Source organism: Schistocerca cancellata, chromosome 1 (genome assembly GCF_023864275.1).
Source record: "Schistocerca cancellata isolate TAMUIC-IGC-003103 chromosome 1, iqSchCanc2.1, whole genome shotgun sequence".
Lineage (NCBI taxonomy): Eukaryota > Metazoa > Arthropoda > Insecta > Orthoptera > Acrididae > Schistocerca > Schistocerca cancellata.
In genome coordinates, this window is record NC_064626.1 from 122,640,604 (window position 1) to 122,659,644 (window position 19,041).

The 19,041-nt window shown below is 38.7% G+C and overlaps 1 protein-coding gene across 2 annotated transcripts in view; it reads left to right on the top strand.

The window, feature by feature from the left end:
• Positions 1 to 19,041, top strand: part of LOC126166778 (GTP-binding protein 1) — a 153,248-nt gene that overhangs the window by 126,633 nt on the left and 7,574 nt on the right. For both annotated transcript variants that reach the window (XM_049920430.1, XM_049920431.1), the window contains exons 11-12: positions 3,139 to 3,272; positions 3,359 to 3,526. In XM_049920430.1, the coding sequence (XP_049776387.1) occupies positions 3,139 to 3,272; positions 3,359 to 3,526 (302 nt within the window). The remainder of the gene's footprint in view (positions 1 to 3,138; positions 3,273 to 3,358; positions 3,527 to 19,041) is intronic.

Consider the following 19,041-nt stretch of genomic DNA (forward strand, 5'->3'; position numbering starts at 1 on the left):
ATTCCACATTGTGATGCCAATTGAGGAGCCACTTGAATGAGAAGTGGCGGCTCAAGGCCATACTGCATCCAAATGATGCTGTTAGTTGAGGATGACATGGTGGTCAGTTGATCCCGATTGGCCTGTCTGAGGTAAGATTGGTGGAGCTTCAGTCATCTGTGACAATTGCAGAACCTTCCACATCAACATCATACTCTGCAAGTCACCTAACGGTGTGTGGCATAGGGTACTTCTTGTATCACTATTTGATTTTCTCCCCTCCCCCCCTCCCTCCCCCACTTCCCTGTTCGCCTCGAAAATGACACATGGGAAGAGTGATTGTCGGTAAGCCTCAAATTTTCTCACCATGTTAATTTCGTGAGATGAATATGGGAGGAATTAACACGTTGCCCGACTTCCCAGAAAGTGCTTTCTCAAAATTTCGGTAGTAAAAGTAACTGTGATTCACAATGGCTCTGGTCCCAGCGGAGGTTCGAGTCCTCCCTCGGGGATGGGTGTGTGTGTTTGTCCTTAGGATAATTTAGGTTAAGTAGTGTGTAAGCTTAGGGACTGATGACCTTAGCAGTTAAGTCCCGTAAGATTTCACACACATTTGAACACACATTTGAACACAATGCCTCTCTTGTGACATCTACCACTGTAGTTTGTTGAGCATCTGTGTAATGCTTTTGTGTCGATTAAACAATCCTGTGATGAAAAGTGCCACTTTTTGTTGGAGCTTCTGTATCTCTTCTATCAGTTCTACATGATAAGGATCCCAGATTGATGAACAACACTCATGAATCAGTTGAACAAGTACTTTTACAACCCACTGATGAACAATACTCAAGAATCGTAAGGTGCTTGTTCGACCGATTCTCGAGTTTTGTTCATCAATCTGGGATCCTTACCAGGTACAAATAACAGAAGAGAGAGAGAAGATCCACTGAAGAGCAGCATATCTTCTCACGGTATTATTCATTCAGTGCAAGAGCATTACAGAGGTGCTCAACAAACTACGGCGCTGTTTCCAGAATGAGATTTTCACTCTGCAGTGGAGTGTGTGCTGATGTGAAACTTCCTGGCAGGTTAAAAATTTGTGCTGGACCTAGACTCGAACTTGGGACCTTTGCCTTTTGCGGGGAAGTGCTGTACCAGGTGAGCTACCCACGCAGCCCATTCTCAGCTTCAGTTCTGCCAGTGCCTCTTCACAGAAGCTCTCCTGCGAACCTTGCAGAACTAGCACTCCTGGAAGAAAGGATATTGCGAAGACATGGCTTATCCACAACCTGATGGATGTTTCGAGAATGAGATTTTCATTCTGCAGTAGTGTGTGTACAGCCCCCAGGCTGTGACTAAGCCACGTCTCCGCAATATCCTTTCTTCCAGTAGTGCTAGTTCTGCGAGGTACACAGAAGAGCTTCTGTGAGGTTTGGAAGGTAGGAGATGAGGTACTTGCAGAATTGAAGCTGTGAGGATGGGTTGCGAGTCATGCTTGGGTAGCTCAGCTGGTACGGCACTTGCCTGCGAAAGGCATAGGTCCCGAGTTTGAGTCTCGTTCTGGCACACATTTTTAATCTGTTGGGAAGTTTCAAACTACATTGCTGTTTGACCCATGTAGTCTCCTGACAGTTTCTTGAAAAATGTTGGACTCTTATGAAATTGATGAATACACACCCAAGCTCCAGAAGAGTATTGTGCTATTTTCGGTTTGAACTCACTTAACTATTCTTCTATCAAAGCTGTGATTTCATCTGTTATGTAATCATTGTCAGCTGCAGTTACGAGTACCCTTAATTGTTCTGCGTAATACTGTTTTCTATCTCCAACTTTAGTTAGTCTTACAAATCATTGTAATGTCTAGCACTTTTACTGACAGCCACAAATTGCTGTTGCATGAATTCCAAGTTTGCAAAGATGTTCTTCCCGTTTACATACCATTTCCAATTGAAGGCAGAATGCAGTCACTGTGATAGAACGGCAATGAATTGCCAACTTTGAAAGCGCTCCTGTGATATTTGTTAATTATGTTTTTACACATGATTTACAATTCCAAATTCAGATTTTCTTATTTAATTATGATTTAATGACAAATAGCAGAATTGAGATGGTTGCTTTCTGCCATTCTTAATATTTGTAGACTATAGTTTGTTTTCGGTCATGACAAAAACCATGTGAAAAATAGATGATCCAAAATTAAAACTGTTGTTTAAATGATGTCATCCTGTGTGTGATATTCATGAACTTCTTTTTGCCATTACTAGTAGTAATTCAGTTTTTCTTTGTAATTCTTGGTACCCATTGACTACATGATATTACAGAGTATGCATTGGATCTCGGTAAGAAATGTTATTGATGATGGAACTTAGCTTCAAGGTCTTTTCATAGCAACAGCAGTTTAGTACAAGTGGAGGAAAAGGCGGGGGGGGGGGGGGGGGGGAGATAAGTTGAGGCTACCACTCAACTTTAGGTGAGTGATGTGTGGTGCATGGAATGGAATTATACAACAGCACATACTCATTACTAGCTTATGAGATGCCACTCTTTTTTTCTAGTACGAGTAAGTGTGCGAGTTGGTATCAACAGTAGAAAAAGAGTGGTATCTCAAAAAGTTGTTCTGTCTCTGCATTGATGCACATATGTGTACTGCAGACAGCAGTCAGCTACAGTTAAGTGGTAACCTTTCCTCATTTCTGTTTTTCAACTTTTAATTTATGTTAATGTAATACGAAGAACAACTTGTTGTGATATTTCTGCATTATTTTTTAAATTGAAAGTTAGTAACTCTGAGACATTCTCTTAAGATAAAAAATATTTAGTTGTAAGATTTAATTTAATTTCAGGGAAGTGTATTGATAGATACTTTTCACAAATCACAATGAGTTTAAAGCGATGAAATTATGTTAGTTGAATAAAATTCGAAGGCCAAAGGATTACTCTCATAAGATTTATCCCACTGAGCTGCCAACTCTGACTGGAATGACTGCTAAACAAATGATAAGCAAAGTCACCATCGTATTTTTGAGTTTCTTACTTTGCAAATTTCATGACAAGTGATTGTGGAGTCTTGAACATATTACTGCTCATCGCATGAAAATTTTAATGGTCTCATGAAGCAGTTGAATTTCATTCATAATCATGTAAAACTTTTGTTGCCAGTTCACTGTGGAAGTATCCGACAAACTGCATCTATTCTCTCAATGTCCAAAGAATGTTTACGAACGGGGGACAAAGCAATAGTCCATTTCCGATTTATCAAGCACCCGGAGTACATAAAGCCAGGACAGCGAATGGTAATTGTTATATTTCATCATCTTGACTTGTTTTTGTGATTGGTTGTTTAAACTGAATTATTATGAATAGCTTGCCACGGTTTCAGGTCTTCCGTGAAGGCCGCACCAAAGCCGTCGGTAACATCTTGAGGCTGATTCCCCAGGCTAACCCAGGGGCACAGGTAGCACGATCCAAACCCAACAAGATGCAGTCGAAGCAAAGCAGCTGCTCAGTGCAATCACAGTCCTCTGCTGCTCCACAGTCACCTCAGCAGGTAGGCCAACCACAAAACGTTGAGACAAAAAAAGAAATTATGCTATAATGGTGCACACAAGCTCGTGTGAGGTTTCTTGCAGCTGACAGTGTTTGGTCCAAAAGTATCCATTTGTCCTCAAGATACTGTATTATTTGTCTCAGCTATGTTTCTGAGCTGCATGATCTTACAGAATATACAAATAGAAATGAATCTTGATTAGTTTTCGGGCTGTTGATTAGCGCTGTACACACAAGTGCGTTACATATACCATATCAGGGTTAGCTGCATTAACGTATTAAAGTTGGGCTAGGTCCATTTATGGAAAATCACACCCTATGATGAGATAATAGTTTGAAGAACAATTAGATGGGGATGCAATTTAAATGTTTTATATGGGACTACATCTGTAATAGGCTCACATATAAGGTGCTCAGCTCATTCCAATTTATTGTTCGGAATCGCATATTTTGACATTACTGCTACTTCATAAAGACTATGAATATGAAGATCAAACAGAACAGTGTATAATATTGACATCATAGGATTAGCCTCAGAATGTGTTCACAGCAAAGCATTGTCATGCTTCAGAGTGAAGTCCTAAGTGCATGGAAAGCACAGATGCATCCCACTTGCTGTGTGGTTAGCCGATTACTTTTTCATAATCAGGAGCAGTAATTTGTGACATTATTTATCCTGTTTCAAGTTGTGAATATTAGTTGTGACAAGAGCTTTTACTAACACCTATGCAAAAAAAGGAGAAGACATAAATCTCTTCCTGTCAAGTACTGTGGGAAATTCTTATGTTTTATAAAATATGCAGCTGAGGGACCTTCACATTATGATCACTCTTGGATAAACCATGACCTATTTGTGGGTCATTCCATGCCAAGTGGTCTAGAGGCTCCCACATGTGACCCTCATGGATTTTGGTGAAATTTTGTATGAAAATTCACACATGTTCTCAATGAACACTGGTAAAGTTTCAGTTTCAGAAATTCAGTATTTTGGGAGATACAGTCACTTGTTTAAGACCATAGCACAGCTTTCTATAGTGTGTCCTTGAATTTTCAGCAACTTTGAGATTAGATATCTCTGTAAGTATTTGCATGAAAGAAACAAAACTTGGCCATCTTATACAACTTTTAGAGCTCTTTAAAGTAAAATATTAAGAAAACGATTTATGAGCAATTTTCATATAGATAATTTGAAGCAAAGTTGGGCAAAAAAATAGCTGTTTTTTAAAAATGCGAACTTTAGTTTTTTATATCTCCAAAAGTAATTGTGGGATGTACATGAAACTTTGCAGACCATAACTCACCAACACAAGGTCTTAGAATACAAAATTTCATTCTCCTATTGCTTTCAATTATTTCACAAATCTAGGGTAAAGTTGATGATTTTTCAAAAAGTGCTAAAAATGGGTATTTGTAGTCAAATTTTTCAAAAAGGTGTTTTCTCCAAACTCTTCTAAACTATGGTCATTAGAAAGAGCATATTCTAAACCATCTAGAAAAGTGGATTTGGTTTTGCAATGCAAGCATATAAGGTCCTAAAAAGTAGCATCATCAAAGAGGCGCACTGGAAGTTTGAACACATTTTTCTGGCACTCAAATTATACCTGAAATCTTTTATTTTGCCTTATACATGTTTATTCATGTATGGGATAAGTGAAATAAGAAGTCCTGATGAATAGGATCTAGCTTAAGTCCGAATAGCAAAAGAATAAAAATAGAAACAATGTTATTTCTTAATTGTCACCTCCCCCCCCCCCCCCCACTCTCTCTCTCTCTCTCTCTCTCTCTCTCTCTCTCTCACACACACACACACACACACACACACACACACACACACAAAATTATTAAGAATGAATGTAAATCGTAAAATTTATTTCTATAATCATCTAATTATTAGTTGCCTGTTTAATGAACAACACCAGCTTACTGATGGAAAAGAAGTGTATAAATGAGTTGCTGTCCATGGTGGCTTAACTACTTCTAGTTTCATTTCACCTGAGAAAACCAGCATTCCCATTGCCATAGGGGCCACGCCCGATAGCTTAGCAACAACAGCCATGGGTGGGTTTCATTACCACAGGATCCCAAGCCTGGTGAGGGTTTCTTTACACAGGTTCCCAAGCCTGATAGTAAAGTTATTTAAGTGCCCTGTGTAAAATTAGAAGGCACGCTTGGGTTCCTTAGATTGTTTCCTCTAACCTATTTCATTTTTTGATATGCTACATTAATTTTCTGATGAATATCAAGAGGAATGGTGTATTGCCGGCCAGACGAATTTACTGATGGAGCTGGAATAAACGCAATAATGTGGTGTTCCGGAACCCAGCACTTGTCACTTCTTGGTGGCCAATAAAATGAATTTGCTGGACCATGTGGGTGCATAAAGTTTATTAATGCATCCCTTTGCTCTGTAGAGGTCTCACAGATATTCCCAATCCACCACACGTTTTCATAGATGCATGCAACATATTGTCCTGGTTGGAGAGCAGACATTAATATGCCTCCTTCATTACTGTGACCCATTTTAGCTAGAAAAGATGAACAATCATTTGAAACTCTGCTGACCTGAATTGTTGTTTCATCAATAGGTAAAAAGTGGATTTTTCTCTAGTGCCTGCTACAGTTTGTCCAAGTTTAAACCTCTCTTCTTGTGGCACAATATTTTTTTTTTCAATTTCATCTTTACTGACGAAAACAAATTTAATTCCATTAATGTTTTCAGAGCAGAAGTGAAACAGATCTAGGGGAGTAAGAATTTGTCCATTAAGTGGCCGTTGCAAGCTTGCTCTTGCTGCTAACCCCTTTGTTGTACCTCCAGTCCCATCACAAGGTGATTTCCCGTGACTAGTAGCAAAAAAATTCCATTCGGCTGTCATTCCAAAATCACTCTTATGATAGCACAAATTTAGGAAATTCTTGAAATTTTTATATTGAGCACTGGAGCCATCACTGAAATAATGAATGTGGGATATCTGTGCAAACTGTGCTTTTATATATTTGATGAGCTCCTTGATGTAAACGTGAACTGTAATAGTGTCATGCCGCAAACAATCACTGATAATGCAAAAACTTAAAGATTCTACTTTCTCATTTTGACGAAAGTAGATAACAAATGGATGAATTGTTGCTTGACTATTGTCCCAGTGGAAGCTTTGCACAGCATCCTGAATGATAAAAGAATAATTATCTGCAAAATCCATTAGGACAACAAGCTCTTCGTCTTTCAGATGACATTTAAGGCCTTTAAGATGCAAGCTTTGATGCTTGGCAATGTAATGATGGCATGACAGACTCCATATTTTATTTTGTACATCTTCAGTAAATTCATCCACTACCATTTGCTTCATGTCCAGTGTGGCCCGATCAGTATGTATCCATTGCTTAAACACAATAACTTCTTGTGGCTCATGATCTAGGAAATAGCTGGTAATTTCAGATCCTATAGCTTCGGGCCCAGGACACCTTTCACAGCGATGTAGCATGCACTGTTTAGAGTTCAAACTGCAAACTGCCTTGCTGAGAATCTCCTTATAATTTTCACGTGTACCAGCTCTACTAAGCATTAGCTTAACATTTTGGTGAGTTGCACAGGTGCAAACTGCATGCATTCCAGCTGATCCTACTGTTACACACCATTTGGGTCTAAGTTCACAAAACTTTGAGGACCCTATTTCTGGATCATTTATATTCTTATAGATAACATACATTTCCCGTACATTGCAAAGTAACACTCTTTTCTGCATGTATGTCTTTCTATCTAAAAGTCTAACTGAAATACTATCTTTTTTTCCAGGGCACACCCTACTATACTCATCATCTTCAAAAAAATTTCGCACTCTACTAGCAACTTCTGCTGCTAATTTCGTGCTTTGCCTATTTTTGGGAAGTGCCAGAATGCCCTTCTCTGCCTTAAGCTTCCGAGCATTCTTCACCATTCTTTCGGACATGCCGAACTGAGCTCTGTTTGTCTGACTGTCCAATTTACAGGTGCCAAGGTTAGAATTTGCATCTGTTCTTTATGAATTGCATTCTGCATCTTGGCTTTCAGTTCAGTCAGCAAATGTGCATAGTCGGCACAGTTTCCACATTCCTTAATTTCACTAGCATCTTCAATTTGTCAGTTTACTCCCAGTGCATTTACAATTCTGTTTTTAATCACATTTTGAGCCTTTTGAATTTTCTTCTTCACATATTGGGGCTTATCTCTGTAGCTTACTGTTCTTTCAGGGGTGAAATACCGATAAGACAATAAGCTACTATTTAATTCTTCTTTTGGTGTAAAGTCCTGATCAGAATGTGATGATGAGGCTGATAAAGCTTTGTCCAAGTGTTTATTTAAGGTAGTCCTGCAAGCCGGACAAATTTTCTGACATGGCTTTATGTTATTAATAAGCTGCTTCTTCACCATATCAGAAGCCTTATTAGCTGTTTCAGTATCAGGAGTGTGAATTCCTGCCTTAACATTATGATTCACTTTCCCAAAGGGATTTAAGCAATTTTTTTTTAACCTTTCGTATTGTGTCAATAACAGGGCTTCATGGTGTAGGCAAACTTGAGAGGTATTGTCCAGCTTTGCTTCAGAACGTCGGACCGACAACTCTTTTTCCTCGTCACTAAAATCCGCAAACCATTTTAAAGCAGCTTTTTTGGCAAAGATAGTGACATGACACTTTGTTCCACTATCTCCTTGCCCAATTGAGCAGGAAGGTATGCTGTTCCCCTCTGCATCCATCTCTAATCAGTAACTAAATAATGTATTTGGCCTCTAAGTGCAAATTATAATCTGCTTAAATTTCAGACAAATTGCTACTGAATGAAATTATACACAATGTATAATACCAATGAAAAAAATCTAATAAGAGATTTATGCTATAAAAGACACAATCAAAACAATTTTTTGTAAATTAGATTACAAACTTTGATGGTCTTATGAATCACTTAACTCAGTCAAGAGAACCCACTCACTATGCTGCAAACACACCACTGAAATACTGATTGTTCAAACAAAGCTCACAATAATGAAACAATATGATTGTTAAAGTAATTGTTGCCATTATATTTTCTATAAACGGTGAATCTCGTGAATTTTCTCTGTGAAACTAGTGGTTACGTAGGTTACGTATTTACCAAGGTAGTAGGCTACATTTAAATGTGATTAAATACAAAATTAAAACTCTTAGATGTTTAACCAACCAATTCCACATGTTTCCCTAATAACTTTAAGACAAAAATTCACAGGTTACAACACCTAGGTATTAAAATCTCTGCAATATTGATTGGAAAATTTACATCACTTGATGCATGATTCAAGCAAACCGATTCTTTTTTGGAAAAAGGTTTTACACAATTGAATCCAAAAATTAGGTCTTCATTTTCCACTTGTAAATATTTACAGTTTTGAGAAGTATAAAAAATATGAAACTATTATTCATTGAATTCTTTATGATCTCTCTCTCTCTCTTTCTCTCTCTCTCCTTTTTTTACAAATGAGAAGAGTTTTATGCAGATGAACACTTACGATAAAAGCAGAAGGGCTACTTCTCATAGTTTTCAAGTTTTTCTGACAGTCTCATTGCTTATTTACCAGATCTTTTTATTTCAATTATTTAAGGCACTAATAAACATTTATTAGGCATAATAAAAGATTTCAGGTATAATTTGAGTGCCAGTAAAATGTGTTCAAACTTCCAGTGCACCTCTTTGATGATGCTACTTTTTAGGGCCTTATATGCTTGCATTGCAAAACCAAATCCACTTTTCTAGATGGTTTAGAATATGCTCTTTCTAATGACCATAGTTTAGAAGAGTTTGAAGAGAACACTTTTTTGAAAAATTTGACTAAAAATACCCATTTTTAGCACTTTTCGAAAAATCGTCAACTTTACCCTAGATTTGTGAAATAATGGAAAGCAATAGGAGAATGAAATTTTATATTCTAAGACCTTGTGTTGGTGAGTTATGGTCTGCAAAGTTTCATGTACATCTCACAATTACTTTTGGAGATATAAAAAACTAAAGTTCGCATTTTTTAAAAACAGCTATTTTTTCGCCCAGCTTTGCTTCAAATTATCTATATGAAAATTGCTCAGAAATCCTTTTCTTAATATTTTAGTTTAAAGAGCTCTAAAAGTTGTATAAGGTGGCCTAGTTTTGTTTCTTTCATGCAAATACTTACAGAGATATCTAATCTCATAGTTGCTGAAAATTCAAGGATGCACTATTGGAAGCTGTGCTGTGGTTTCAAACAAGTGACTATGTCTCTGCAAGTATTGAATTTCTGAAACTGAAGCTTTACCAGTGTTCATTGAGAACATGTGTGAATGTTCATACAAAATTTCATCAAAATCCATGATGGTCATGTGGGAACATTTCTCGATATTAGACCACTTGGCACAGAATGGCCCTTCTACTTTATATAACACAGTAAATATTATTTTGTCAATGGTTGACAGTAGACGTCTGGTATGTGTTAATAATGAAAATACTGACTTTCAAATGTTGGTGCTACTACATTCAGTGGTTGGTACCACATAATTTGCAAGTAAAAATCTATTTTAAACAGTAAAAAATCCAGGATGTAATAACGACAATATTATGAAAATGCTAGATAGCTATTCACCGTATAGAGGAGATATCAAAGACAGAAAAGTACAGCAAAATCACTGCTATACATATGAGTTTTCCACCAAAAGGCCTTCTTGTGAAGTAGAAAACATACACATATTCGCACAAGCACAACATACACACGAGCACTGTTTCTGACCACTGAGGCCAGACTGCACCTGATGGAGGGAGATGGTCTGTGGGTAGTGGGTGTAAGGAAGAGGCTGGAGTGGGGAGAGGGATAGTAGGGTACAGACCGGAGAATGTTAGTGCTGCTTGTGGGAGCATGCAGGGATATGGTGGAGAGGCAGGGAAGGGGTGTTAGATACAGTAGGGCAGGGAGGGGGAGGCAGTGGAAAAGGAGAGAAGTAGTAGAGGACAGGAAAAAGACTAGTGGTGGGTGTGCTGGTGGAATTGAAGGCTGTGTGGAGTGCTGGAGTGGGGATAGGGAAGGGGATAGGAAGATGAAGGAGGGACTAGCAAAGTTTGAGGCCAGGGAAATATTGCGGAGAGAGTTCCCATCTGCACAGTTCAGAAAAGCTGGTAGTGGTAGGAAGAATATAGCTTTTCTGAATCGTGTAGTTGGTAACTCTCATTACAATATCATCTATATTCTCGTAACCACCATGCCCTCAACATTCACTAGTTCCTGTCCTTCTCCTTCCTAGCCCTCTCCCTATCTCCATTCCAGCACTACACAGCCTTCTGTTCCACCAGTGCACCCACTTCTCTATTTCTCTCCTTTTCTGCTTCCCCCCCCCCCCCCCCCCCCTCTCCTTTTCCCTCAAATATTCTTACTGCACCTAGCAGCCCTACCCTGTCCACACAATGTCCCTGCATGCTCCCATAAGCAGAGCTACACCTTCCTCTAACGTATTATCCTTCCCTCTCCCCACTCCAGTCTCTTTCCTACCCCCACCAGATTGCTTCTTCCATCAGATGCAGTTGCTGTATGGATTAAGGCATTTGTGCTTATGTGAAAGTTTGTGTCTGTGTGTGTTTTCTACTGTAGAACAAGGCCTTCTGGCCAAAAGCTCAAAAGTGCAGCAGTCCTTTTGTTCTGCCTGTCTGCAATTCAGTGCTTCCTCTGTATGGTGAGTAGCAATCTATCTTTTCATAATATTATCATTAATAATATATTTTGTTAATCTAACTGAGGTGCGTTGTTCACTTCCAAAAATTTCCCTGTTGTTACCTCTGTGATTGAACAGTCTGCACAGTGACTGCCACCTGCAATACATTTACTTGTTTCCCAGAATTGCCAAGATTTTTTCTTTATTGAAATGACTGAAACAAGGCCCACTCTTACTTGTGAGAGTGACTAGGTATTTACTTTAAGGAAAAGTGGTCATGTAGGAAAAGGGTGTTAATGACCAAACAATTGATGTGTTGAGTACACGCCACTGCAGTGCTGATACCTGGTGATATTTAATGTAGACTTCATAGCAGTGGCCAGTCAACAGACCACATCTGGTCAGACAATGAGAGGTGTACCTGCTAAACGTATGTTGTAAAGTAGAAATACGTAGTAGATCAGAGATGTGAGGATGGCATAGCTGAAGTGAGGAGTGAGTCAGAAAGGATATCGATGATGTGCCAAGCAGAGAACAAAATGTGTACAATAGTGAACAGCCATGCACCAACTAATGACAAGAACAGGAAGGACCTGAAAGTGTTAGGCGTTTTGTGGGAGATGCTACAATATACACTGAAAAACATACAACACAGATAAGCAAAGATACTCATAGGCAGTTATAATGCACAGACTGGAATGGAGAATTGGCATAAGGGAATAGCAGAGGGATACACAGCACACTAGAGGGCAAACAAAAAATGGGGGAAGGTTAATTCAGCTGGTTCAAAGACACGAAATTAGAACTGATGGCAACATACTTCGGTGCCAAACCAAGTAAGAAAATGACATGGGCAAATCCACTTACCACCCTCATTGGGGAATTCCAGATTGACCACATAGCAATCAGTAGGAAAAACAGTAAGGAGACTGCAAACACTAAGGTCAGGAACAACTCAAGAATAGAATCGAATCACTATTGTACAAGTGCAGTTGGATTCCAAACAGGGATAGAGAGCCACAGATGAATGGAGCAAGCAGAAACATCAAGATAGCCAGAAATTAAGACACAGTTGAGAGAAATATGAGAGAATATTTAACAGGAAGAAATGGAAGAAATCGTGGGACAATAGAGAGGATTAAGAACGTGAAGTTAGCCTCCCGTATGACAGGAACCAAATGCGTTGTCAAATACAGGAAGGATTGGTCAGAATTGAGAGAAACAAAATTGGAGAAGGAAGTAACACAGGGTGTCGCAAATAAAAGTGGCCCAGGCGAGTGGATATGATTGGACATGAATTTCTGACAGCATTAGTGAAAGAGGAAAAGATCTACAGTTACTTCTGCCAGGGTGAAGCAGCTGCCTATACAGCTGACCAAACTGTGGAGCACATTAACACAATCTTCACACCTGACAGAGTTGGTAGCAAACAATTATTTTCTGTGGTGAGTCCTCAGTTCTAAGGTGTATCAGAACAACCCTCATACTTTTCAAGAACTGTACCAGAATATTTCGGATGAGACTGCAGCAGTTCCAGCAGTCCAGCTTCAATCTGCCTTCAGCAACTTGCTGACCAGGCCCAAAAGTGTCAAGATATGAATGGTGGTCACTTTCATCTGCTATACTAAGGTTAGTATTATACTTCCTTTCCTCTGCTGTTTTTCTTTGCTCCCTGGAACTCTGTTCTCCAACCACTTTGTTTGCCCCACCTTGTATATCAACTAATACAGCAGAGACTGACAACAGAGGATACAAGAAAGGATAGAGTGCCACCAGTGGAGAAGATAAGAGAAGAGCATAGTAAAGATTTCTGAAGGGCAGTAGAGAAGTGAGAGAATGAAGAGGTTCATCAGAGGACAAGAAGAAAATGCAAATGGTGAAGAGTACTTGTGGTCTACAGAGCATTTAACAAAAGAGAAGTAGAAGAAGAAACTAGATATACTATAAGAGAAGAATTTTTATTTTATTTGTACAGCTAGTTAGTTATTTACTTGCATTTAACACACCACTAATTGTTATGCTGTATCTATCTGAAAGACAGTAGATCAGTTTTGGTGTTCATAAGAAAGCTAAGGTTCTTTCCATCCTAAGCCTGTAGCATTATGTATATTTTTCTGTTTCACTTTACATGTACTGATTAATTCATCCAAACCACATATTGTATTTGTGAACATTTCTGATATGTCCTAGGACAATCACAATTGTGAATGAAATGGTGTTGTTATTGTTGTTTTCAGTCCAAAGACTGGATTGATAGAGCTGTCCATGCTAGTCTATCCTGTGCAGATGTAACTACTGCAACCCACATGCATTTGAAGCTGCGTACTTTATTAGTCCCTTGCAATCCCATCTTTTACGCAAGTTGAGCCATAAATTTCTTTTTTTTTCTCCACTTTTATTCACAACCTCCTCATTAGATAATTGATGTACCATCTCTGACAGAATATAATATTGTTGACAAACCAATAAGTTTTTATTTCTCCTCCCTGAATTTTAATTCCATTTCCAAATATCTTCTTGGTTTTCCTTTGCTACTCAGTGTACAGGTTGAACGACATCAGGGATAGGCTACAACACTACCTCATTCCCTTTTCAACCCCTGCTTCCCATTCATGTCCTTAGGCTCTTACAACTGAAGTCTGATTTCTGTACAAGTTGTATGAAACCTTTTGCTCTCTTTATTTTATTCCTCCTACCTTCAGAAGTGCAAGGAGTATATTTTAGTCAACATTGTTATACGCTTGCTCAAAATCTACAAATTCTATAAATGCAGGTTTGCCTTTCTTCAACCTGTCTTCTAGAATGAGACTAAGGGTCAGTATTACTTTATGTATTCCTACATTTCTTGGGAACTGTATTCCTACATTTCTTGGGAACTCAAACTAATCCTCCTTGGTGTCAGCTTCTATTGGTTTTTCCATTCTTCTGTAATAATTCATTTCAATATTTTGCAATCATACTTATTAAAATGATAGTTTGATAATATTCAAACCTGTCAGGACCTGCTTTCTGTGGAACAGGAATTAGTACATTCTTCTTGATGTCTGAGAGTCTTTTTCCTGTCTCGTATATGCTATGGGATTAAAAGTATCTGGACACCTGGCTGAAAATGACTTTTAAGTTTGTAGCACCCTCCATCTGTAATGCTGGAATTCAGTATGGTATTGGCCTACCCTTAGCCTTGATGACAGCTTCCACACTCACAGGCATACATTCAGTCAGGTGCTGGAAGGTTTCGTGGGGAATGGCAGCCCATTCTTCACAGAGTGCTGCACTGAGGAGAGGTATCGATGTCCATCGGTGAGGCCTGGTACAAAGTCGACGTTCCGAAACATCCCAAAGGTGTTCCATAGGATTTAGATCAGGACACTGCGCTGGCCAGTCTATTACAGGGATGTTATTGTCGCTTAACCACTCCGCCACAGGCTGTGCATTATGAACAGGTGCCCGATCGTGTGGAAAGATGCAATTGCCATTCCCGAATTGCTCTTCAACAGTGGGAAGCAAGAAGGTGCGTAAAATATCAATGTAGGCCTGTGCTGTGTTTGTGCCATACGAAACAACAAGGGGTGCATATCCCCCCTATGAAAAACACGACCACACCATAACACCACCGCCTCTGAATTTTACTCTTGGCACTACACACGCTGGCAGATGACGTTCACTGGGCATTCACCATACCCACACCCTGCCATTGGATCGCCACATTGTGAACTGTGATTTGTCACTCCATACAATTTTTTCCCACTGTTCAGACATCCTATGTTTACGCTCCTTACACCAAGCGAATCGTCATTGGGCATTTACCAGCATGATATGTGGCTTATGAGCAGCCACTTGACCATGAAATCCAAGTCCCCCCCCCTCCCTCCCCATCTAACTGTCTAGTACTTGCAGTGGATCCTGACGCAATTTGGTATTCCTGTGTGATGGTCTGGATAGATGTCTGCCTATTACAAATTACGACCTTCTTCAACTCTCGGCAGTCTCTGTCAGGCAACAGACGAGATCGGCCTGTATGCTTTTGTGCTGTACTTGTCCCTTCACGTTTGCACTTCACTATCACATTGGAAACATTGGACTTAGGGATGTTTAGGATAGGGGTGTGGAAATCTCATGTACAGACGTATGACACAAGTGACACCCAGTCACCTGACCGCATTCAAAGTCTGTGAGCTCCACTGAGCGCTCCATTCTGCTGTCTCACAATTGCTAATGACTAATGAGGTCGCTGATATGGAGTACCTGACAGTAGGTGGCAGCACAGGGCACATAATGTGAAGAACATATGTTTTTGGGGATGTCTGGATACTTTTGATCACATAGTGTATGTTACATGTGGAATAGTTTTGGTATTGGTGGCTTTTCATAGGATCTCAAGAACTCTAAGGGGTGATTTCTATTTCAGGAGCCTTTCTTTACTTATGTCTTTCAGTGCTCTCCCAAATTCTTCTTGTAGTATATCATCTCTAATCTCACCTTTGTCCCTTCTTCTTCTCTTGCTATTATATTACCTTTAAGTTCATTTCCCTTGTACAACACTTATAAAGTGTGGGAAAAATGAAACTGGCCTGGAAGACATTTCATAAAATAGGCAACCCAACTTATGTAATCTACCTTCGGTTTGGATAATATAAGCTAGGCTGCATAAAATAGTTTCCAGGCCAGTTTTATTTCGCCCACCCAACATATATTCATTCCAGCTTTCAGCTTCCCTTCTTTGTTTGTCTAGTACTTGCTTACCATTAGAGTTCTTAACATTTATACAGCTGCTTCTCTTTTATCTAAATGTTTGTCTAATTTTCATATCAGTGGTATCTATTTTTCCCCTACTTATGCATGATTCTTCAGCCTTGCACTTGTCCTCTTGCCATTCCTGTTTAGGCATTTTACACTCTCTGCCAATCTCATTTTTTACGCATCTGTATTCACTTTTGCCTGCTTCATTTGCTGAATTTCCTCCTTTCATTAGTTACATTCTATATCTCATGTGTTATTCAAGGGTTTCTATTAGACTTTTTTCTTTAAAAAAAATAATTAAAAAACCGTCAAAGCTACCCTATTTCAGTCAGTCATTGCCTAATGCTCCCTCTGAAATTCTTAACTCTTTCTATTTACCCAAGTTCCATCTCCTTAATGTCCTACTGTTCTGCAGTTTATTTACTTTTAATATATAGTTCGTAACTAGTAAATTGTGGTCATAGACCACATCTGCCCCTGGAAATGCCTTACAGATTAAAATCTGGCTTTGAAATTTCTGTCTTATCATTATATAATCAGTCTGAAACCTTCCAATGTTTCCAGGTCTCTTCCATATATACTTATAACATTACGTGGTTCTTAATCCAAGTGTCAGTGATGATTAAATCAAGCTATTTGCAGATTTCTACCAGGTGTGTTTCTCCTTCACTCTTTTCCCCATTCCATGTTCTCTTACTATTTTTCCTTCTCTAATTTTTCCTACTGTTGAATTCCAGTCCTGTAACATGATTAGATTTAAACCTCCCTTAAATTTCTTTTTAACTCACCATACATACCTCCAGTCTCTTCATCTTCAGAGTTAGTCGTCATATAAACTTGTACTACTGTGGTCAATGTTGACTTTGTGTCTGTATTGGCTGCATTAATGCGTTCACTGTGCTGTTTGTAGTTTCATACCCACATTCCCATTTTTTTAAATCATTATTTGATCTACTCCGTCATTACCCTTATTCCATTTTGCAGTTATAACCCTGTACTCACATGACCAGAAGTCCTGTCCCTCCTGCCACTGAATTTCATTAATTCCCACTACAAATAACTTCAACCTGTCCACTTATCTTATTAAATTTTCTAACTACGTATTCTTTTAGGGGTTCAGTGTTCCATGCTCTAACCTATAGAATAGCACTTTTATTTTTTGTCATGACAGCATCCTCCTTAGTGGTCCCTGCCCTGCAATCCAAAGTGGGGGACTATTTTACCTCCAGAATATTTTATCCAAGAAAATTCCATTGCCATGTGACCATACAGGAGAACTACCTGCCCTCGGGGAAAAATAATGGCTGTAGTTTCCCCTTGCTTACAGCACTTTCCAGTATCAGCATTGCAAGGGAAGCCTTTTCAGCTACTGAAAAGGCTGCTGCCCCTTTTCAAGTACCAAATGTTTTGTCTTGCCTCACCGCTGTAGTTGCACATATGGTACAGCTATCTGTATCACTGAGGCACGCAAGTCACACCACCTTGCAAGGTAAATGGGCTCCATAATATTATGTTAGAAGTACATATTATGGGTGAATCCTTTATCAGTGTAGTAACTATTACTTAAATCAGTAATGTGGCTGAAGATTTACTACACTGACATTCTGTTTTAATGACAGCATGGGATTCTTTGAAATGCAAGAACTCTGGTGGTTGTTGATTAGCTACATTTTACCACTTGCAATAGACATTGCTATTATAAAGGTAGTTTTGAGTAAATATTAATAGATTGATATTCTGCAACCCTGAATTTCCAGATTTCTTTTTTTCACTTCTCTTCCTCTCTTTCCATCTCCACACCTCTGGTGACATATGTAATACCTGTGCCTGATTCTCAGTTTTGTTTTTCCTTCCACAACATCTGGCTGAGATATCTTCTTTAAAATATATATTTTGTAACATAATTTCCTTACTACTCTTGAAGTCTTCTTTTAAAACTTTAACTGAAGGATGAAGACAGTATTTGTTGTCTGTCTTTTTTTTTTTTTTAATTGTGATGATGAAAGTATATATTGTGTCTAAAACATACTGAACAGAAATGAAGATTATTAAGCTTTCATATTAACATATTCTTAAGTTAAAATTAAATGTAATGATATGCTACATCCAAATTGTAATTTTTCCAGTTAAAATTTTTCTCCTTTTGATGGCCTCTTTTCTGTTATTACTTGCAGTGAATGTTGTCCATTGTTTAATGTAAATTGTCATTTATGACGTAGTGCAGCAACAAGACTTAACTGAATGGTGGGGAGAAAGGGAGGGGTTGTGTTCCCATTTAATGGATAATATGAAGAGCATGGTGTAACAGTTAATGTAATATACTACTTTTTTGTGCATGTGAATTTGTGTTTGTAGTGTGTTAAGACCCAGCTAACAGTATATCTTAAAGAAAAATTGTTTTTGTTGTCAGGCTGCAGGTACCATTGTGAGCTTTAAGTGAAATGACAATTTTCTTTTTCCCCATCTTGTTTCACTTCCTCACAGAAATAAATATGTAGAAATATTTGAGTGGTCTTAAGTGCAATACCTTCTATTTCAGATATGAATAAGGCGTGCTATCATCATCCCATAGTGGGGCACGTAAGTTGATGGCAAACAATACACAATAATTGATGTACTTTTGTTGTATACAGAAATTATGTTTCTCGGTGGAGTCTTTCCGTTCATTGAATTTTTCTTTTGTAGTATGTGTGTGTCATTCAGCGTATCTGTGATGGATAGTTATTTCTCTCTGTTAGTATAAAGCAGGAAAGTATATGCATGGGTGTGTTTTTGTACTAGATGTTTCCAGCCAAGGACAGTCATTTGCGTCACATCCTAATGTGTACCATACTCACCAGCCACCATGTTTCCCAGTGTTGGAAAACGTGCAGCAGTCAGTTTTTCAAAAGAATGTAATTATAAAAATTGTGAGAGAACAGACAGCCACTCACCATACAGATTATGTGTGGAACAGTTCACAGGCAAGGAAAAAATGTAACATCAATGTTAGCTTAGCTTTCTTGAAAAATTGTACTTTGTGAAGAAACACGCACAGCCTCCCTTACTTGTGCTGCAGGCCTGCCAGTTGAATACCAATTACATTTCGGATGGGTGTGGAGAA